The sequence below is a fragment of the Periplaneta americana genome, chromosome 2 (assembly GCF_040183065.1).
Source record: "Periplaneta americana isolate PAMFEO1 chromosome 2, P.americana_PAMFEO1_priV1, whole genome shotgun sequence".
Taxonomy (NCBI): domain Eukaryota; kingdom Metazoa; phylum Arthropoda; class Insecta; order Blattodea; family Blattidae; genus Periplaneta; species Periplaneta americana.
Window position 1 is genome coordinate 181,737,881 of NC_091118.1, and position 24,204 is coordinate 181,762,084.

The window sequence follows — 24,204 nt, forward strand, 5'->3', positions numbered from 1 at the left end:
TTCCACTGAATTATGGTAATAACTTAATTTTAACCCTTGTTTTCTACGTATTCAGTAAATGGCGCTTGGCCCACTACGGTACTGAACCCTTCAAATAACTTAAATTATATAACATTATATTATATTATATTATATTATATTATATTATATTATATTATATTATATTATATCAGAAGTTACTGTAATAACATTATAGCATCATGTCCATCTAGAGAAACTACACTTTCCAGTGGTGAAATAATAATTAATTATACAAATCGGTTAATTTAGCTTCCGATATTACTTCATACAAACACAGAAACATTCTCTGTAGGCTATCTTTCATAGCTTTCGATTGGTGCTGTCCAAGGCCCCTTATAGACGAAGTCATTTGTTTTTTAATTCATTACACGGCCTTAGATGGCAGTTATTTTAATTTTAAAACTCATTTATCTCATTAAATATCAGTCCTATCAAAATTTTTCATGGAATAAAACGTATCGAAAATTATTTTTAAAGAAACTTTCGTTATGTAACATTTTTCACAAAAATCAATAATAAGCGATATATTTCGATTTATTTAATTCAGGCCCCCTTATAACCCCCCTTTTAAATAAAGTACTTTGAATGCCACATAGCCTAAGATCTAAGTTACAACGAACATAATTTATATTCCAATTTTCATCGAAATCCGTTCAGCCATTATCGCGTGAAAAGGTAACAAACATACAGACAGACAGACAGACATACAAACAAAAATTTCAAAAAAGCGATTTTCAGTTTAAGGATGGTTAATTATATATGTTAGGACCAATTATTTTTGGAAAATCGAAAATTACCAGAAAAATTTCGGCTACAGATTTATTATTAGTATAGATTACTATTGATACTAGTATTAAATATCTGCGCAGAAACTAAGGCCCATGATTTAACGTTGCGTTGACTACGATCTTGGATTAGAATCCCGTTGTCTATTGAAAAAATTTTTGCCAACATTAATGTGATATCCAGTGATGTGATTGCGTCGTGCTGACCCAACACAATGAAAGTTCCGCCATTTTTCTGTCTAGTGTGTAGAAATTGAATTGCACAAAAGACCAAAAAAGCTAACTCCCGACAAGGATAAAGTGCCTAAAAACAGAAAAGGCATTCACATGTACGCAGCACCAGGACTTTTAAAGAGACAATCATTATGGAATTTTTGAGAATGTTAGGGAGACCCCAACGTCTCATATTTTTAACAGCCCTATTCTGGAAGACATAATATAATTTAGTACTCCGTCCGAACCAAGAATTTAATGCTGAGAGCAAAGCTAGTTATCGTTTTTTTCTTAAGACTTCAGAAAGTCTTCAACATTTTTGGCTCGGCAAAGAGGATTGGCAAGGGACGGAATGAGGGGGGAGGAGGTGTTCATTTTAGAAATGACCACTGCTGTCCAAAATACAAAGTATATACTTGTAACAATTTTTTCCCCTTCTGTAACCAGGACCATACATCTTCAGACGCAATGAAAAGAGTGCACATCAGAAGCTGTGTTTCGACGTTTATTTCCAATTATACGGCCTTAAATGAAATAATATTCTTTCTGAATTATTTTTCTTCGCCGTCATTAGTCTTCTAATATGGTCAAGCATAAAAAAACGAGATATAAGCAAAAAAGACAGAGAGAGAGAGAGAGAGAGAGAGAGAGAGAAAGGGAGACTTGCTTGGATAGTGGGGCAACATACGTAGTGTCGGAAGACTCCTTTGTAACCTCTGAGGCTTTAATATAGATGACAAAAGAAGTAACTGTCTGCGAGAAAGTGAAATGTATACCTCCGCCATAAAATGACCCTCCCTCTCCCCACATATTAGCGTCAACAAATATGTAACTTCTACAGCTCCTTTGGTATATCAAGATTCTACAGTTCTTTTATAAAATATTTAAACAATTTTTTGAGGACGGTAGATTTTGCGATTGTTTGTTAAGGAGCTTGCATCAGATGTAACGTACAGTGCTAACGTTGCGTGGAAGTTAAAAGGTCGCACGTTCGAATCCTGTGTAGAGCATGGATGATTTTTCTCTGCCAATGTACCTAATACTGTTATATACAGGGCGAACCGTAAGTAATACCATTAATTTCAAGAGGTTATTCTTTGAGATATTTCAAACAAAAAAGTTTAATACAATTTTGCTCGTTTTTGCTTCCTGTTCAAAAAAAAAAGTGAAACATTTCACAGCGTATTTTGGGAAAACTATTGAATTGATAAATTACGTAAAATAATATATTATTTTGGTTTATTGAGGAATTACTTGTCAATAAGTTTATTACGCATAATATACTTAACTTTATTTCAATCGGTAATTATGTATGGAATTATAGGACGGGGTGGCTTATTTAAATCCAATTTTAATCCACCTTATTTATTACAGAAAAAAATAATTAAAATATGTCTTCATAAACCTATTGATTTTCCATCCCAAGAAATTGTTTTTAGACTTTAATGTTCTTAAAATAAGACAAATTTAGTATATGGTATTAATAAAATTCATATATAAAAATCCAAATAATTTTGAATTGTATTCTCATAATTAGTTATGAAACAAAAGGTATGAATTCTTTAAAATTGTTTGAACCAAAATGCAACACTGCTACACTAATTAATTATAGTAGTAATTTAGGCCAAAGAATATATAACAAATTTATATTTAAATATCCTAATCTTGTCAATTCTAATAGTTCTAATATTAAATTTAAAAAGTTATGTATGGATTTTTATAGAAATTGAAAAATTGTAAATTTAAATTTATATACTATAATTGCATAGTAGACATAAGACAAATTGTATTGCAGTATAATTATTAATTTCAATTCAGGAATCCGCCCCTGAGCACGAGTTCTACTCTTTCAGGGGCGAGCTAAAGTTTTTCTGTATATATTATATTTTATGTTACAATTATTAGCAAAATAATAAATAAAAAATAAATTAATTAATTAACACAATAGCGCAGAAGGAAATTTTTTGTCTTAGGAGGGAAATAGGGAAATTTTTTACCTTAGGAGGGAAATTTCCCTCACCCTCGTCCTCCTACAATTCACACTGCATACATAAATAAAGCAACGGAAATTTTTACAAAAAAAAAAAAGCGCTAACAGTACAAGCGCTGCAGAGAAGGCCTACAATATCATATTTCATGTTTTAATTGGCTCTTAATGAAGACATGTACACCAAAAGAAATTAATGTGTATGCGTCTTATATACATCATTAATGTGAATTATTTGTGGAAGAGTACATTTGAATCTCTTTGTGTTTCTGAATTCCACCGGTAGACAACGTTTTGCGTGTCTGTCACTTAGCTCCTTATTTAATTAAAGTGTTCAATTGTTCTAAAACACGAGGAGGGCTTCTTTACATAGCTGAGGATCAAGTGACGACGGCCTGTATTTGCATAATATTGTATTGAGATGACGAAACCATAAATCAAGAGCGCTGGTAAAATAAAACAAGAAAATTATTCAAAAGCTGACTGCTCGAAACATCACAAACTATCTATTATATCCAATCAACACATTAAATTTTCCAATATCACATCTCAGGAACTGGTAGCGGGTATCTTATTTAAGATGATAGATAAGATATTCAATCTATTCAGTCGTCTTTAAAATCGTATATATCGACTTGGAGCTTTAAAACCTGCTTCTGGGTCCACCCAGACCTCGTAGGAGAGGAAGTACGCACATTCACGAATTCCGTATAGGTGTGAGGGCCAAAAATAGCTGGCAGCTTTCTTTTAAAATTTACATTTTTTTTAATTTCTTGCCCTCCCGAATTTGAAATCCGAATTTCAAGCGCTATGAAATTACAAAAATTACTGGTTTTCTTTAGAAAAAGAAATAAAAGTTTTCTCTAACTCTATTATAAAATACGGTTATTGTGATGTATAGGCTAAGCATGTGGATGGTTTCTGAAAACTGACACCTTACAAACTGTCACTAACAATGATGACAACGACTCAATAATATTATAAATACCTCAGTAATTCCTTCCAATATTACGGACTATAATAGCTGTAAACATATTAAAATTTATATTTTTTTAATTTCTTGTCCTCCTGAATTTGAAATCCGAATTTCAAGCACTATGAAATTACAAAATTACTGGTTTTCTTTAGAAAAAGAAATAAAAGCTTTCTCTAACTCTATTATAAAATACAGTTGTATAAGTTATTGTGATGTATAAGCATGTGAATAGTTTCTGACAACTTACAAACTGTCACTAACAATGATGACAACGACCCAATAATATTATAAATACCTCATGTAATTCCTTCCAATATTACGGACTACAATAGCTGTAAACATATTAAAATTTACACTTTTTTTCAATGTCTCGTCGTACTGAATTTAAAATAAGAATTTCCAGTGATACAAAATTAAATAATTGCTAGTTTTCTTCAGGAAAAAAGTATGAAACCTTTCTCTAACAGCTGTATTGTGAAATTAATATCAATTACTGCCATAAATAACTATGTAGAACTATTTTTGAAAGCTGTTACCAGAGAAACTGTCAGTAGCTGTTGCAACAAAGACTCAATATCATAAATGTCACACATCAGACATACAACATTAAAAAATTGTATAGACTGTGTGTGTGTGTGTGTGTGTGTGTGTGTGTGCGTGCATCCAATGCCCACCCACTTCACTTGCGTGATTCGGGTTCCGGATACTGCGGATAGATGGCAGAACTGTGACACATTTTTCTAGTTGTACACCACTTCGGCGGGTCACACTGTACATGATGTGTATCTGTGAAGCGTTATGTCGTGCACTGGTGAGTGTATGTGTAAGTGTTCGTGTAAGTGTAGTGTCTGGAATGGGTGATGATGATGAAGATGAGGAAGGGAGAAGGGGAAACCCGGTCCCGGCACGTAGCCTACTCCTGTCGAATAGCACCAAGGGGGCCGCCAGTCTTAACGTCCCCATCCTATCAACAGTGACATATGCCTTCTCTTCATATGCACTGCGGAGAGATTTGGGATTTAACCCAGGCATATTGGTGCACAATCTAGTGATTAGAAGTTGTGCACCGCCATCTCTTCTAGTGCCGACGTAGAAATTTTACATGAACATTTCTAACCCCGGGCCGGCTAGTCTGGAGGCAGACACGCTACCACAGAGCTAACTCGGCGGACTTCAATTGCATAGATTAGTCTACTATATTCCGCGTACCGTTCTCTATTGATTTAAGGATCTATTGTATTCTCTTGACAACGATTTTCTGAAAAACTTGCAGTTTCTGTCTCAGAATACGGCACTGAAATTCTATTACCGATATTTTCTTATGTATCTAATACATCGCAAACAAAATATTTTTATGAAACAATAATTGAAAAAATTAGGAGTGTCTTATAATCGATGGGATCTTATATTCGAGTAAATACGGTATCTAACTAGCAATTCAACTAATCACAAAGGTTTGCTTGCTCCCCTAACTTAATTCAATAATAAGAGCCGAACATTTCAGTGACTCACGCCACGAATTTGAAGACGGATGAAAGTTGATTCAGATGCAACCCTAAAAATGTATTCCAGAGGATAGTGAGAAGTAGAACTAAGGTTGGGATAGTGTGCAGAAAAGATTTTTCTCTATCTATATTAATTCTACGATATGATGTATAGCCAACAAAATATGAGACTTGCTTACCTGAATTACATCCCTTCCAACAGGAGCGTTCTCAGGGAGATGAACAACGTAGGATGCGTTCTGGAACCTGAGTGTGGAAGCTCCCTCAGGACTCTCCCCCACTTTAATTTCTATGAGTCCCGTAGCACTCTGGGGCGGATTCCCCTTATCTCTGGCCAGCACTTCCAGGTGAAACAACTTCCCCGATTCCATGGCCAGACTAGATGCAGCTGTAACGATGCCAGTGTTGGGGTTGATCCTGAACTTGTTGTTCAGGGGCTCGTTCACGAAACTGAACACTATCTCGGCGTTGGTGCCCTCGTCCTGGTCTTCAGCTGTTACTCGCATCAGGTTGTGGCCGGGTTGGGTGTAGGCCGGCACCTCGGCACTGAACGGAAAGCGGGAGAACACGGGTTTGTTGTCGTTGACGTCTCCGATTGTGATCTGGACTGGAACTTTCTGAGACCTGGCGTCATAGCGGCCTCCGTCCGTTGCGACCACTTGGAAGTTGTAGACACTTTGACGCTCATGGTCGAACAACCTGTGAAGAACAAGTACACGGTATTACTAGAGTCCTGCGTTTGGTGGCTTTGAATACAAGTCAGGAGTACGTCGGTCATATTAGCTTCTCTTACTACGGAGAGCAATGCGAGCCATAACAGCTGACGCTACAATGAAGCAGCCTCTAGTACTGTGTTTACATGTGTTTCTTCGTTTGTCTTGTGTATGAGTGAACAACAGGAATAATACTTCTGTACAAAATATCGCTTGAATTTGATAACAGTAAGTTAAAAAATTACTTAGATTTTCTAACAATAATAACAAAGTATTTATTAAAAGGAAGCTTATATGTAACAATAGTACATTATGCAACGAGCCTATAATGAAGGTAATTAAGAAGTGAGTATGGATATTTATGAAACGTGCGCAAGCGAGTTTCATAATTTTCATACGAGCTTCTTAATTACCATTATAGGCGAGTTTCATACGACTTTTTATGCTCGGACCATATTTCTAACTTGATATTATTAATTTTAATTGTATCTGACATTCAGCAATCTTCCGTATGTTGTGAGATGTGCGCAGACGCGAAAGAATTGATTTTTTCCGAGGAACAGATGTGCACATTGACCTTGCTAGGCCATAAGAACCTACAGAGATAACATTGAAATTAAATTAGACATTGAAAAATGAGATGACAAATTGAATTTATTTGAATATTATTTACAATTAACGCTAATTATTATAGTAACAGAACATAACCCTCTGCGACAGTATTGGATTTCCAGCCTCCGTGACTTTTCGCTAATTCTCTTTCGATTGGATATCCGAGAATAATCGATACTTGCGGTTTTATAACGGTAGAAAACTGACCTGTCATTGGCTGAACAGTTGTAACCTGAGTCGTCATTGGCTGAAAGACCTGACCATTAATGAGTAGGTGTACTTTAATGACAAGCATTAAAACTCTGCTACTAGGTGTATAGTTACTACGTTTCGGCATGGTCGAGCATAAAAGATGTTTTATTTTAGTAGGTTACTTTACGGCGCTTTATCAACAGCTTAGGTTATTTAGCGTCTGAATGAGATGAAGGTGATAATGCCGGTGAAATGAGTCCGGGATCCAACACCGAAAGCTACCCAGCATTTGCTCATGTTAGGTTGAGGGAAAACTCCGGAAAAAACCTCAACCAACCGGGAATCGAACCCGGGCCACCTGGTTTCGCGGTTAGCCCAGCTAACCGTTGCTCTACAGGTGTGGACTAACAAAAATGAATAAAGCATATATAAATACTTCAGGCCTAACTGAAACTTTGAATTAATAACTGAAAAAAAAATTCATTACCTACAACTGTAAAATAAAACGAAGTATATAGACTACGTGTTTTACGAGTTTCTACATATTAAAATATAGTGAAGGGGGAAGTATAGGCCTACCATTGGCCTGCAAAAATTTAGTGAGATTCATTTCTTTTATATCTCGGCTACTATAAAAACTAAAAGAACAAAACTTTTAATGCGTAATATACATACACAACACTTTATAAAACACTATTCTGAATATTAAAATGGCTAAAATAATATCAAATTTGCACAATTTTTAACAACCGTAAAGCATTTATATAATAAAATGCACAATTAATTAAATATCTGCATGATTCTTTTGGAATGCTTTAAAGACCTACCTCAACAATATAGTCTAGGATCTTTGTCTATTCCTTCTGGAAATATCGTTTTCTTAATCAAAAATTTTAGAAAATTTAAAATTGAAGGTAACGATTTAGAGCTAGGTATATAATATTATATAATCTCAACGAATAGCCTATAATAAAATTGTAATATGCTCTTTCCCACCTATTTGCAGCTTTATTAATTTCTGTAGCCCAAAAAAGACCTGACGGATATATTAATAAATTAGTTCATTAAAGGTAAAATTACACATTTGATGTTTTTTATTTGTGTGGAAAATTGTTTGCGATAAGGGTCCGAATTTAATTTTCATTTATCTCAAACTCATTTTTATGACTTATCTGCCTTTACCCAAACACCATCGATATATTGCCATTAGATGTGGAAGGTAGAAACAAAATGTCAATTCTGGAAATTTAAGTATGTAAATATGATTCATATGCTACTATATCTCATAAATTCATGGTTTGAAGAAAATAGGAAATCGAGAAGTCGACTTAGAATATGAAAATTTTCTTTCAAGGATGAAAAGGGCCTCATGATCAGTTCGCGATATAATATGAAATACATTTTATTTAAAATTTATTTCCTCACAATCTCAAGACACTTTCAATATCTTTCAAAGGCTTTAAGTTAATTTTAAACTAATATCCTTCAAAACTAGCAACTAAAGATTTTAAATCCGTCTGATGTATACAAATTAAACTAACAATTACACCACCAACCAATCTATTTTTTTTTATTGGGTTATTTTACGACGCTGTATCAACATCTAGGTTATTTAGCGTCTGAATGAAATGAAGGTGATAATGCCGGTGAAATGAGTCTGAGGTCCAGCACCGAAAGTTACCCAGCATTTGCTCGTATTGGGTTGAGGGAAAACCCCGGAAAAAACCTCAACCAGGTAACTTGCCCCGAACGGGATTCGAACCCGGGCCACCTGGTTTCGCGGCCAGACGCGCTGACCGTTACTCCACAGGTGTGGACACCAACCAATCTAATAGAAATCCAAATGTAATTAAATAAAGAAAAAAATAATTAAAATCGTTTTATGGCCAATTTGTTCTTTCAAATACCTTTAATACCTTTAACTTAAACTGCATTTCAGTGAGAAATTTTGCAAGTTATGTAATAAAACAAATTTTCTTATACATCAATATTTCATTAACTGCTAATGGGGGAGGGGACGTTTCTGTTCCATTTCGGTCATCATTCCCCCACTTCAAGCGGTCTTGTACGTCTTTTCGTGGTAATGGGAAATCTCTCTTCGTGTCCAATTTAGGCGTTCCTCGCGATTCCAAAAGCTTTTTCTTTTCCTTTTGTGTTGTTGAGTGCTTCAATAGCAAGCAGTCGTTACTTTTGAAACAAGAAGATTTAACGTACCGGCCGTTTTAACAAGGTATAAAAACACCCAAGCTAAGGTTATGGTCCTAGGAGAGGAAATAACTTGAAAGAAGGATTATATAGTCAGAAATAATGAAAATAATTTATACAAAAATGAACACCGAAATATAGCCTATATAGGCTAAGGCGAAGGTATTTCGATTTAGATTTCGCGAAGCAGTTTTGGGGACATAAAGGTAAAAGGTAAAAGTATTCTCTATATGCTTCAAGAAGGTGTCTTGGGGGCATGGAGGTAGAGCTACCTGCTTCCTTGACTTCGGCACCAGAACGAGGCACCACGTTTCGACTGCCTTTTACCCCAGGGAAGGATCCGGTATTCAATATATATGGTGATATTTGTTACCGCTTACAAAATGTCATGCGTCGTTGTAATGCATGTATTGAGACAGGTGGTCGCCACTTTCAACAACTGTTCTGAGCTCTAAGTTGTTGCTATGAGATGTATGTTGTTTTGGAAATAAAACATTAAATATCTTGTTGCTTGCAAAAGAATGTGGTTGTAACACTGCCCACTTCATATCCATGATCACCTGGACAACAGATTCTTACCTGCCTGCCTCATTATACAACAGACACCAGATATTTAAGAGAGTGGAGCAAAATGTCATGCATTGTTCTGGATGTATCAAGACTGGTGAACACCACTTTGAACAGTTGCTATGGGATGTAAGTTGTTTATGTGTGTAAAAAAAATTAAAGCAGCTTGCAAAAATTTTCTTCAAACTTATTACTTGTTCAAGATCTTATAGATCCTGAGAAAAATGCATTTCCGACCACTGGGTCCTAAAATGCTCAGTATAGACTGCTCTAACAATTCTATAACTGTGACCGTAAAGGTTGGAGACACCCTGTATACATATATAGGCTATGTACTTAATGAAATGTCCCATCATGTTTTATCGTACAATGCCAGAGTTTAGACATGTAATGCAAAGAAAGATAACTATGTGTTAACGAAAAAACATCTTCCGAACTATCTAATAATTGAAATCAATGGACTTGGCATTGTAATGGCGATCGAATTATTTCCTAATTATGTTCTTCCTTATGACTACAATATTTGTTATAGTTTTATTTCTGGTATTTTACGAATAGAATCACTGAATAAGTTTTATTATATAATTTTAATTGTTGATAATTGTTAAATATTTTAGAGCGAAACAGAGGTTAAGGTTCTTAGAGAATAAGGTGCTTAGGAAAATATTTGGGGCTAAGAGGAATGAAGTTACAGGAGAATGGAGAAAATTACACAACGCAGAACTGTACGCATTGTATTCTTCACCTAACATAATTAGGAACATTAAATCTAGACGTTTGAGATAAGCAGGACATGTAGCACGTTTGGGCGAATCCAGAAATACATAGTTTGGAGAGCGGAGGGAAAAACCTTTGGAGAGGTCGAGACGTATTAGTAGTAGTAGGGTTTAAAAAGGGCGCATCAGTTGCTGTGCCCTTTTCTAAAATTCGTCATACAACAAAGACACAAGTAATACAACAATCAGAGAGCTAAAAGAACTAAAAAGCGTTGTCACGGTAAAACGAGGTATACAAATGCAGTATACACAAAGTGATTTCTAAACAATCATAAAAGCGAGCAGTCCTACGACCTTAGGTATGTTCAAAACGAACCAATAAAATAATAAAACTAAGGCCACTAGAGTTAAATTCTATATCACATTTCAAAAACAATAAAATCTTATAAAATATTCGGATGTATAGGGTCCGAAATGTCAACTATGTAAAATCAAATATAAAACAACAAATGTAACCTCCGGATGTCGAGACGTAGATGGGAGTATAATATTAAAATGAATTTGAGAGACGTGGGATATGATGGTAGAGACTGGAGTAATCTTGCTCAGGATAGGGACCGTGGCGGGCTTATGTGAGGGCGACAATGAACCTGCGGGTTCCTTCAAAGCCATATTAAGTATACGAGTATGTGCAGAAATTCAATAGAGTTCATAACAGAAATAATTTTCATTTTTATTGCCCGTCTATTGACCTTAACCATAGTAAACAACCAGGCATATCAGGTGAAATACCTATTTCATACATCACAAATACGGACACAGGTTTATTCAAAAGCCAAGACTTTTAACTTTTTAGTTTGTATGAACACAACGACACAGTTTTATTCGTAATTAACGGGGTTTTGTTTTCATAGGGACTTCTACTTCAATTGTTTCAATATTGTTGCTAAGGAAAATGAACTAAACAGCAATTATTTCTCTATGAACTTATTTCTTAACAAAGTTAGAGAACATTGAAGTATTTCATGATTTTAGAATAACCCCACACATCTATTTAATATGTACAATGTGTAAGTTAAATAAAACGTGTTCATTTTGAGATTATGTCTTCATCATACATATGTATTTTAATTACTAGCTCAAAAAATGTGCCATAAACTATGTCAAAATAATAAACGAACTGTTTTGTTATGATGAAAAAGTATGTGTTGTCTTTGTTATACATATTGTTTTCCTTTGCCCACTTTCAGTCGCCGATAACTTTGCTGGTTTGTAACCTAGCAATGCAGACGATCATATCAAATAAAATATGTTTTAATTCATTGGAGAGCTTAATGCTTTTTTTTTACCGTTCTGCTATACAGGAAAATTAACAAAGGCGGGGCTGAGATTTATATGGACTTAAGTTACCACGAAATACACCTGGAACATCCGGTATATCTCTTACACCAACCTTGAAATATCAAAATAACTCACCGCCTTTCACGTCAAATATTTCTTAGTTTTGTAACAAAAGCATTTACGTAACATTAGCACGAATTTGCATGGCCTTACACATTTTGGCACATTTTTCTATAAACGTTTTCTTCCATTTTTTTCTCTCCCCCTTTGTCCATTCTTTCTTATTACGTGGCATCGTCACATCTCTTTTATCCATAAATCTTCCTTTTTTAGTCCTATTTTTAATTCTTTGACTTGTTGCTTTATAAATGTTTCCAGCAAATTTCCTATCCCTCTTTTACAACATACATCGAGTTGGAATTCTTGTGTGTATTTTTTTGGCGCCGGAAGGGAAGTCGAAAGAAGCCAAAGTTACGTCATTGGAACGCATGGAACTAGGCTCTAACAAATTAATTGCTTGAAAGAATTAAGGGATATCGCCAATTAATTGTAGACTCCTGACAGCATTGGTGTGTCGTCGCATGTGTTAACTCCTATACAATGTTTCACTTCTGCGAGAAGATTGAGGCGTTCTGAAAGCTAGGCCGGTAATGAAGCTCACTGCAATCTCTCTGTTTACGTAGCTTTTCCCTCTAGATAGATAATTTGTATAAACAAAAGCCGCCCTAAATAAGGGTTCGATAGATCGGCCTACTAATCAATTCATAAAGAATAATAAGTAAACAAAACAATTTTGTGACACTTGGAAAGAAAAAGAAAAAACATTAAGATAAGAAAACGTAGGAAATCATTTACAATAAAAATTTTGTTGGGTACAAATGATTACTAATTATAGCTAAGGATGATTTTAACACGTGAAATCCTATGGCACCAATCGTTGCATCAGAAATTTTGTATTGTTTAAGTTGATTTAAAGTTTCACGTGGGATCGTGCCACGGGCACCGAACATGAGCCCAAAAACTGTCCAATGTGTAATGTGGTATTGTGCTCCAAGATGCTGACAACAAGGCTCATATATGACTTTTTTTTCACGACACACCTCTTGTGGCTGTTGCTCATGCATCTCAAAACGGATTGTGGGATCAAGAATGACACCCTTATCCTTCTGTCGATCAATTATGATGATATCAGCCCGTCTAGTAGAGCCATCAGAAGAGACGCAACCAACCTCCTCATAAACCTCATAGGAAGCTTTCTGACGGATTGAAGCTGAGATGAAAGAACGAACCGTATTATGTCTGTTGATTCGGAGCAATTCTCCATGATGGCAGAAACCCAAGACGTGAGGAAGCGTTTCTTGCTCGTCGCATCTTCTGCAACGGGTTGAGTCAAGAGTTCTACCGTACTGCTCAAAAAATTTAGGAAACCATTTTGAGAGTGATGAAGATAGATGAACTAAAAAAAATGAAGACAAACTGAAGATACATGAAGAGGTCACTGAAGATAGTATAAAATAAAAAAAAATAGAAAGAGAATATAAAGGAAGGAGAGTAAGCTAGAAAGAGAAATATAAAAGAAAGATTGAAACGGTCGCCATTAAGGACTTAGGACTTTACTAATAAACGGTAGTATAGCCTATTATACACACTATTGAAAGGGTGTAATTGATATTTGTTATTGAAGTGTTGTATCAGTGAAGAAGTACGTTGTGTCAGTGAAATGTGTTGTGTAAGTGAAGTGTGTTCCTGTCAGTGAAGCTTTATAGTTTATAGTGGCAGTGCAAAGTATTTGAACAGTGAAATGTTTTTGAAGTGTTAGTGAAATCAGGATAGGATCAGTGAAATGTGTCGTAGTTCCAGTGCAGTGAGTGAGTTGTCTGCGAAATGGATGTAGTGCTGAAAGGTGCTTGTGCAGGTATGAACATATTATACTCGTGGGTTTTAGTTCGAACTTAGTGTTAAGACACAAATTAGATTTACTTTAAATGTTATTTTAAGTGATCGTGCTTCATTTAATTTAGGATGCTCCCTGCTACTACTAACTACCAACTACTAACAACTACCAACTACTAACAACTACTAACAACTACCAACTACCAACAACTACCAACTACCAACAACTACCAACTACCAACAACTACCAACTACCAACAACTACCAACTACCAACAACTAACAACTACTAACAACTACCAACTACTAACAACTACCAACAACTAACAACTACTAACAACTACTAACAACTACTAACTACTAACACCACCACCACCACTATTATTATTATTATTATTATTATTATTATTATTATTATTAGCAGCAGCCTCTAATTTGAGGAAGCTCTAGTAAATAAATAAATAATTAATAGTATTATTATTAATTTACTATTAATTGTATTTTCTATTAATTGCGTTTATTATTGTCTTTATTGAGTGTAATTAGTTACCACTGCCACCGGGTATATACACATTTGCAGTGTGAATAAATACATACACTATTCTGAGCAGTACATTTCCATCTCTCGACGTTCTTTCTTACACTTTTTCGATCTGGTACTACAGAGTGGAAGTAATATAGGCGACTAGGGCATTCGAAAAGTAATGGCAACATAGTTACTGTTTCTCACTAAATTTATTCAGGTTGCTTTGGGCATTACATATTTCAGCAGTACATTGACAAAGCCTTCCATTTTGTAACATAGTTCGGTATGGTAGGACTTCTCTCCCAAAGCTTCTTGTAATGCCGTAAGCACTGCTTGGATTTTTATGAAGCATCTTTGTTCATACCTACTGAACCTTTTTAGGGCGGTATTACTTAATAAAAATCAGAAACAGTTCCTGTATTCACAAAATATGATTACTTGAAGACCTTTAATATTCCACATTTATGCAATAATCGCTCCTCTATTACGTACTAAAAGATTCCGATGCTCACCGCTAGGAGCACTGATTTGCAGTATTACCACAGTCTAGTACAGGGAAATCATTTTATTTTTACTTCAATTTTTATTGTACCTGAGTTTTTGAATGTACTTCACTCCCACCCCTTCTACTAAGGAAGTTCCAACTCCACACAGAACCAAGACCGCAGATAGTAAGCAGTACTGAGTTACTGAGTATAGTACGTTCCAGAAATATGTTCGCGTTTTCCAGTGACGAAAGAGCTTTCAATATTGAATCATATTTTCGCACAGGTACTGTCCGTTTGCCTACGTCGCATCCCGATTTCCCCCACCTGCTTCTGCTCGCCCCTCTGTAATAGCTGGGTTGTCTTAGCTCTTTTCTGAAAACATTAATTTCTCTTAGGAATTGGAAGTTTACGTAATATTATACAGCTGTTTAATTTAACTTAAATAAAAGGACCTCGTTAAGTAATTAAATGTCACGTGATTTCCTCCCTTTCTACAATCCTGCGGCATAACCACTTGGACGGACAGTAGATAGCATGTCTGAGTAATTTTATATTTTCGGGCCGGGCAGAAATGAAGATTGAATTTAAAGTACGTAGAGTAGGTACAGAATTATTTCAACATGAGTTACTAGTACGAAGGACGAAACTGGCAATTGGAATTAGATGCAATAGTCTATAGTGCGATAATATGCACAAAAGAACTGAAGCCTGTATCGAAATGAACGGCCACCATTTTCAAAATTGTGTTTAAATATTCATATTATGATTATTTTTCAATTTAACTTCTTTCTCTATATTGTACGCTAATGTGCTGTAGACAGTATACACTGCATAATGAATACGTTAGCATGGATAACTCACTTCGTGAGTAAAAACACTTAGTCTTAATACAGTACTGTACTTTGATTAAAGAAAAACCTAATGAAAATTATCAAACTCAAAATCGCGATATTTCCTAGTTTACGTAAATGGATGAACTACTTTTCTTCCTTCCTATACCTAGTAGAGTGATTTGTGTTTTACGCCAGTATCATCGAACTCCAGTCTTGGAGGGGGGAGCAAGCGGTGTTTCCGGTTCTCTAAAGGTATAGACAGGTTAATATTAAAAATGTTAGCAAAAATAAAATGATGTCCCTGTATATACAGTCACGAAGCTCAATACGTAGTAAATATGCATCCATAGATAGTTGCTAAACACTAGGATCGTTACGATCGCCTCATTACAGATAATACGAAATAGTACCGGCACAGTCTATTGTTCCTAGCACCCTCACAACTCAAGTTTCGTGACTGTATATACTTGACTGTGGTATTATTGTCAGTACTTACCGAATTTCGTAATAACTGTGTATATTTTAACAGCTTATTCCATATTAGTCCCAAATCAATAAGTTACGTCACTGGAAAATAATGTCCTCAATAAGTACTATCCCTACGATTCTGATTTTTATTCTTATCATTGGAGAAACTGATTTATCCCTTTGCAGTTATAAATAAAATGGACGGTTTTCTTACAAATTAAATAAAAATATTAACATTCATGTGTGTATTCGCAGGTGAGCCGGTGATGCGCTATTGCCAAACTATATAGATTTTCAGCTCAATTTCCTAATTATTCAGTCACTTAATTAGAAGACTCATAATGGGTTTTTTTAATTCATTTTAATGTATTCTGTTGCTCCCTTCAATCTGAGCGTGGGTTCAATTCCTGCTTGGGCTGATTATCTGGTTGGGTTTTTCACGAGATTTTCCCAACCGTAAGGCGAATGTTAGGTAAATCTACGGCGAATCCTCGATCTCATCTCGCCAAATACCATCTCACTATCACTAAATAACCCAGGAGTTGATACAGAGTCGTTAAATAACCTAGTAAAAAGGATAGCTGTGCAATTTATATAGCGTCGTTATAAATTATGTTTCATTTAACGACGCTCGCAACTTCAGAGTTATATCAGCGTCGCCGATGTGCCGGAATTTTGTTCCGCAGTTCTTTTACATGCCAGTAAATCTACTTAGGCCTACTGTCGGTGACTCAGGAGAAGACGAGAGCAGACTGAGGAGGAAGGGATGTGAACAGATAGCGTACGACACGTTTAATATTTGTACTGCAGTAAGCGGAAACATTAGGTCTCGTTCTGTTCAACTTAGCTTTAAAATTTCCATACGCATTGTTACTCATGTTTCCTGCACGAGTAATAACCTGGCTACTGGGATGCTTATCTGAGCGATGTTTATAATAATCAACAGCGATAGTCAAGAAGGTCACATTCTTTCCGCTCGTCTTCTCCTGAGTAACGGACAGTACATGAGCCTGTCGCATTTAATCACACTCGACCTGGGTCGAGATCGAACTCGCAACCTCGAGCACAGAAGGCCAACGGTATATCGACTACGCTACCGAGGCCGACTATACAGCGTTTTTAGTTGGTTATTTAACGACGCTGTATCAACTACGAGGTTATTTAGCGTCGATGAGATTGGTCATAGCGAGATGAGGCCGAGGATTCGCCGTAGATTACCTGGCATTCACCTTACGGTTGGGGAAAACCTCGGAAGAAACCCAATCAGGTAATCAGCCCAAGCGGGGATCGAACCCGCGCCCGAGCTTAACTTCAGACCGGAAGGCAAGCGTCTTAACCGACTGAGCTACGCCGGTGGCCTATAGCGTCGTAAAGTAACAGATTAAAAGAATGAAATCAGACGTTAAATAGAGAAAAATCAATTCCTTCAGTCACCGATCCGGTTTCCTTACAGTAATCAGATTTATAAAATATATTTTATTTCGTTATTTCTCTATTATAGTTCTAGAAACGTTTCATCACCTCTAAATGACCTCCATAGTTGAAAAGGGGCGTTAAATAAGGAATTGCGTATTGCCAATAGGTGAGTATCAAATAAATGATCTTAAGCCAGTTTAATAAACGAAAGTAGAAGTGTACGAAGCGAAGGAAAACAAGAGCCGTAGTTTCAATGCGAAATATTTATAGAACCTCTTAACAGAAGTCACTTGGACACAGAAGTGACTAACAGCCTGCATTCAAGACATGTAATGCCTGTCAGAACTTTCAATCACGAATGTATTTTGCATTTCTTGAAATAATAATCAAGGCATCCCTTCCATTAAGACGACATTGGAAATGTGCAGTGCTTTCAACAACTCTGTTATTTAAAATTGGTTGCGTTGGCAACACGTAAGTTGGAAGGTATTTTAATGAGTGTTACGTATGAATTATGTCGGTAATAAATGTATAATTCTTGTTCCTAATAACAGAGCAATTACTGGTTGTTAAGTATATGTCTTTGCTCGTGTTGAAAAACAATCTCACTCACACGACTGCATACTGTTTGAGACAGAGGAAGACTCGTATGCAGAGGTATTACCAACCATTGAACTGTAATAAGATCATTTATAAATTTGACAGCTGCCATTCTAAGAAACGTCTAAGACTTGAGTCGAAAAATGAGACCGAGATAATGCTGTTCAGAGGGTCACTAGAAGGGCAAGGGATCGATTCTTTGCGGACGCAAGTGGTTTCTCAGCTTTCTTTCTTAGTCCTCGGAGGTCAAGCCCCTACAATGCCAGCCGTTCGATTCGAAGGTCCAGAGCTCAAACACGGTAAAGGCAATGTATTTTAGACAGAGATAAAACCCTTAGCATGGATTACTCCGGGAAGGAAGTAGGCTAAATATATGAATCACGTGTCGTATATTTGCTGCGTTCATAAAAAAATCCTGTTCTTCATAGTGAGTCATAGGCAAAATCTGTCGGACATTTTTCACGCACGTTCTGTTCCACAACTGAATAATATTTTCAGAAGAAAAAGACGTTAAATATAGTACTATCACCATCATCATCATCACCACCACCAGTCAGACAGGCTAGCTGTTTGTAACCGGGGACAGGCAATTGCGGCCCTCTGTCAGTTTTATATGTCAGTTGCACCCCTTACACAAGACTTCCCTTCCCATTTTACAGACTTAGGACTGGCTAACATCACCAATTTAAACGTTACAGGTAGGTTAAAAATGTTACACTGTAGCTATGAGTGGCTCAGTACCAGAGCTGCCTAAACCACTAATTTTTTAGCCGCAGATTTCTGCATAGAGTGACTGTAATTTATCATTTATATGTGTGCGAAGTAGATCTACTAGATAAATATTAGATTATAGTAAATTAGAAATATTTTCCAATATAGTTTTAAAAAATGAGGTCTAAATTTAGACTTCAATAACTTTTTTGAGTGTAATTGTGGCTTAGGCAACTCTGGAACTCAGCCATTCATGATGTGGCAGAACGCGTTCTATAAAGTGCTTGGTTCTGTTTTGTCTTATCTTGTCGCAGAACTCGTCCATGAACTATATTAAGTTTTAAAAAGTTAACATAACATCCTAAACCCGCAGGTAGCTGTGGATGAAAATGAAGTTTATATTTTAAAAACCCCGGACGCAATTGACGTATTAATTTTTCGTCCAAATGTTTACGAGAACGCAGCTGACACCTCCCCTTTGTAACGATCCCGACAGTAGGTTTTCACTTGACGACGAAGAGAGATCCACTCTTCGAAACCTTGTGCTACAATTTTTTTAAATTAGCAATGGAAAAAGTCCAAACAACTCAACCATTGAACTATTTTATTGTTATTGAACATAACAGGCAAAGCCCAATTACAACGTTCAAGACTCACAATTGACATAATTTATAAAACATAAAGAACGAAAAAGAAACATAATCTTATTATAAACTGAAACAAAATAGAAAAGAGAGAAAGAAATATAAAAAAAATTGAATATAAGTTATGAAGTAGCTTGAAATTAACTACGTAACAAAAATATTCTGTAAAATATTATAACAAATTATTCTGTATTTAGAAAAATTCATATTGAAAATACCAACATTCGGATGAGGATGTAATTTATTTAATTATTTATTTATTTATTTATTTCTAAGTACCTAAGTTACAAATTACATTTTTCCTCTGTTCCTTTCCATTCCTCCTGTAAAAAGCACCCTAATTTTCTTTCATCTTACATATCCTCAAATATATTTTCTTCACGTAACATATAAATTTAATTTTTATTCTTTGTAACCAGGAATCTGTCGCAAACGTCGCTTGCCATACACAATTCTCTAGTAAACAGACTCAATGGGAACGAGACTTGCGGCAGAAAAAGAGAAGAGAAGGCAAAACAAAAACTCTGAAGTGTGGCAGCTGGTGAACAATAGCAAAACATGGCGATGAAGGAAGTGCAGCGCAGTTATTTAGTCACTAATCAGATTCAGAAGTGCACAAAAAGTTTGTACAGCATGTTACCACTTGTAAGGGAATCGAACAAGCGTGCTCTAGTAGATCAAGAGTCCATTACCATACTGCAGGCTGCTCCAATCCTTGTGCGTGTAGCAGCGCGCTGGTGAGAAATAGGCCAGTTATCTTTGGTGGCGAGACAATGCGGCAGTAAGGCATTTGAAAGTAACTTGCTAGTCCGGTATTGGGCCGCAGAAAATGATCGGCCTCGGGGATCGAAAACCGGGCTTCTGTACAAGAAACTAGAGTCACTTCAGTCTTCTGAAAGTTGGAGCAAAGCATCACCACCAATACATAAGTAACGAAACGAGCAAATATTTGTTAATATGTATGTATGTATGTATGTATGTATGTATGTATGTATGTATGTATGTATGTATGTATGTGTGTACGTGTGTACGTATGTACGGGTGTACGTGTGTACGTATGTATGTATGTGTGTACGTGTGTATGTATGTGTGTACGTGTGTATGTATGTATGTATGTATGTGTACGTGTGTACGTATGTATGTATGTATGTATGTATGTATGTATGTATGTATGTATGTATGTATGTATGTATGTATGTATGTATGTATGTATGTATGTATATATGTATGCATGCATGCATGCATGTATGTATGTATGTATGTACATGTGTACGTATGTACGTGTGTACGTACGTATGTATGTATGTGTGTACGTGTGTACGTGTGTACGTATATACGTGTGTACGTATGTATGTGTGTACGTATGTATGTATGTACGTGTGTACGTATGTACGTGTGTACGTACGTATGTATGTATGTGTGTACGTGTGTACGTATGTACGTATGTATGTGTGTACGTACGTACGTATGTATGTATGTATATGTGTGTATGTATGTGTGTATGTATGTGTGTACGTATGTACGTATGTATGTATGTGTGTACGTGTGTATGTATGTATGTACGTATGTATGTGTGTGCGTGCGTGCATATATATGTATGTACAATGAACGTCTGCGATCACAAAATTGCTAACTTTGGCAATCACATTTTCCTGGATCAAGGACCATGCAGGAATACAAGGCAACGAATTAGCGGATCGCCTGGATAAAGAAGCGGCAAGAAATCATGTAAGTATGTATGTGATTCGGGTTCCACATATTGCGGATAGATGGCAGGACTCTGACCCATTTTCAAGTTACACACCACCACTTATGCATGCTGTGTATCTGTGAAGAGTTATGACGTGTACTAAAGTGAGTGTTCGTGTAAGTGTAGTGTAGGGAATGGGTGAGCATGATGATGGTGAGGAATGGAGAAGGGGAAACCCGGTGCCGGCACGTAGCCTACTCCTGTCGAATAGCACCAAGGGAGTCGCCAGGCTTAACGTCCCCGTCCGACGTCCCCGTCATATGCACTGCGGAGAGATTTGGGATTTAACCCAGGCATATTGGTGCACAATCTAGTGATTAGAAGTTGTGCACCGCCATCTTTCCTAAATCCCAAAGGTAGAAATTTTACATGAAAATCTCTGAGCACGCCGGCAATCGAACCCGGACCGGCTAATCTGGAGACAGACACGTTACCACAGAGTTAACTCGGCGGCAAGATATCAAAATCCCTAAATCGACAACTGCAAGGGAAACAAAAGAAGAAAATAAAGAAAGGTGGCAACAAGAATGGGATACACCCACTAAGCATAAATCAGACATTAAACATGAAGATAAAAACTCACAGCAAACTTCACTTCAATAGTGACAGGACTTGGCAGAGATAAATTCTATCTCTAGCGCTTCAAGAATATAGACAACGCAACATGTCCCTGTAACAGCGCAGAATAAACAATTCCATGGGGCTGCAACCCGTGAAGGGCCAAGACCGACCAGCCGGCTGCCAGCCTCACGTCCACATGCCGAAGCAGAGGTGGACGATCATTCAACCAGAATGGAGGTATCGTGTGGTTAGCACGATGATCCCCCCAGTCGTTATAGCTGGTTTGCGAAACCGGATTTTCGCTACCTATCGTAGCTCCCCAAGTGCATCACGATGCTGGGTGGGCACCGGTCCCATACACTGCCCAAAATTTCATGAAAAAATTTCTTCCCTCACGAGGATCGAACCAGCGCGCATTCCATAACGCGGGTCCTAGGTAGGAAGAACAAACAATAGAACACCTAATATACCATTGCAGACTACTGGATAAAGAACGCCGAATTCTGAAGAACAATGTTTTGACAAGCGGAATTGGCCTGCAAATCAAGAAGAAAGTATCAAGAAACACAGGAAATTTAGACTAAGCCTACTACTTACTTACTGGCTTTTAAGAAACCCGGAGGTTCATTGCCGCCCTCACATAAGCCCGCCATCGGTTCCTATCCTGTGCAAGATTAATCCAATCTCTACCAACATATCCCACCTCCCTCAAATTCATTTTTATATTATCCACCCATCTACATCTCGGCCTCCCCAAAGGTCTTTTTCCCTCCAGCCCCCCAACTAATATTTATAATATAGAATATTTCTGGATTCGCTCATACGTGCTACATGTCCTGCCCATTTCAAAAGTCTGAATTTAATATTCCTAATTATGTCAGGTGAAGATTACAATGCGTACAGTTCTGCGTTGTGTAACTTTTTTCATTCTCCTGCAACTTCATCCCTCTTAGACCCAAATATCTTCCTAAACTCCTTATTCTCAAACATCCTTAGCCTCTGTTCCTCTCTCAAAGTGAGAGTCAAAGTTTCACAACCATACAAAACAATTCGAGTATAAGTGTAAATTCTAACTTTCAGTTTCTTGAGATAAAAAAAGTATGTATAATCTTTTCGCTGTAAGAAAAATCCTAATGTAAACAATAGCACGTGACTGAAGTGAGGCTTCATTGGCCGCTGTTTGGCGCCATAGATTCTCAGTACACGTTCCCGCCTACTATTGTACATTCTGTTTCATGTTAAACATTTCCCGTTACTCGTCAAGTAGGCCCAACCTCACTACTATGCATTCGTTTTCTTAGGAGACATTTACTTTATAATTACTGTGATTAAATTATTTTTAAGTCTTATGTCTTCACAATGGACAGTTGAGGATGCAGAAGCCATATTTCAGTACCACGTACTTACATGAACAACTACGAGCTCAAGCGACGCCAGCTTGTTACAAGAACAGACTGCCTCGGTATTACTGTCGGTATTCATCCGCGTTCATAGTACATAACAAAGCATAAAAGTAGCTTTTCTTTTACATATCGTTTTACATATGAGTGAAGTTATATGTTTCATCGTATTTAACAACTAGAATTAAATTTTTTATATTCAAATAATATAAGATTGTGGTTTCCAAATACGAACTATATTTTCCTGCGTCATATGAGTGTTTCGACTGGGAGCCAATCACGGGTATGACAGCAAAGTGCTTATGTTTACATTAGGATTTTTCTTACAGCGAAAACAGTATAGTATCACTATTTACTTTCTATAACGTAATGGAGCATGCTGTTCTTAATAATAATAATAATAATAATAATAATAATAATAATAATAATAATAAAAATAATAAAAATGTATTTATTTATGTATGTACGTACGTACGTACGTTTACACTATTTAACAGGCTATATCCAGTGTTATCATATTGTGTGAAACTGATCTAGGCTACAGTGACAAATTCTCTCATCCCCCTGCTCATCTCCTCCAGTTTCTATAATGCGTATTGGAGTATGTAATTTGCGACAATGGTCGGACTGTATATCGTAATAAATCTGTGGATAAAAATGGATAAAATTCTGTCCGAACTCTGCCACGGATAATTAAGTCCCAAGTCGAGGAGGATCAGTCGCTGGAATATAATTAACAATTAGTCTTCGATTTTCTGCATGACTACGCAAAATTAGCGTGTAATGACCGTGCATATTATCTCACTCTGCCTGCAAACCGATATAAAGACGAGACTTCAATGACAGCGGGTAAAACGCGGTGAGTTCAATCATCACAATATTATTAATTAGACTGGACTGCGGATCAAAGTAACGCAAACTCTTTGCGATCGGAGAGGATTTAGAATTGAAATAAACCCATAGGCCTATAATATGTAAAAATATGCTGTTGCGAGGTCAGTAAATTTATCCATTAATACACAACGATTTTATTAGTAATAGTAGATATTTGTCATGTTTATAAAACTAATTAAATGTACGAT

The 24,204-nt window shown here is 36.5% G+C and overlaps 1 protein-coding gene across 2 annotated transcripts in view; it reads right to left on the reverse strand.

Moving 5' to 3' along the window:
• The window catches only part of LOC138694887 (protein dachsous-like), a 378,336-nt gene that overhangs the window by 80,562 nt on the left and 273,570 nt on the right, over nt 1–24,204 (reverse strand). For both annotated transcript variants that reach the window (XM_069819056.1, XM_069819055.1), the window contains exon 10: nt 5,667–6,186. In XM_069819056.1, the coding sequence (XP_069675157.1) occupies nt 5,667–6,186 (520 nt within the window). The remainder of the gene's footprint in view (nt 1–5,666; nt 6,187–24,204) is intronic.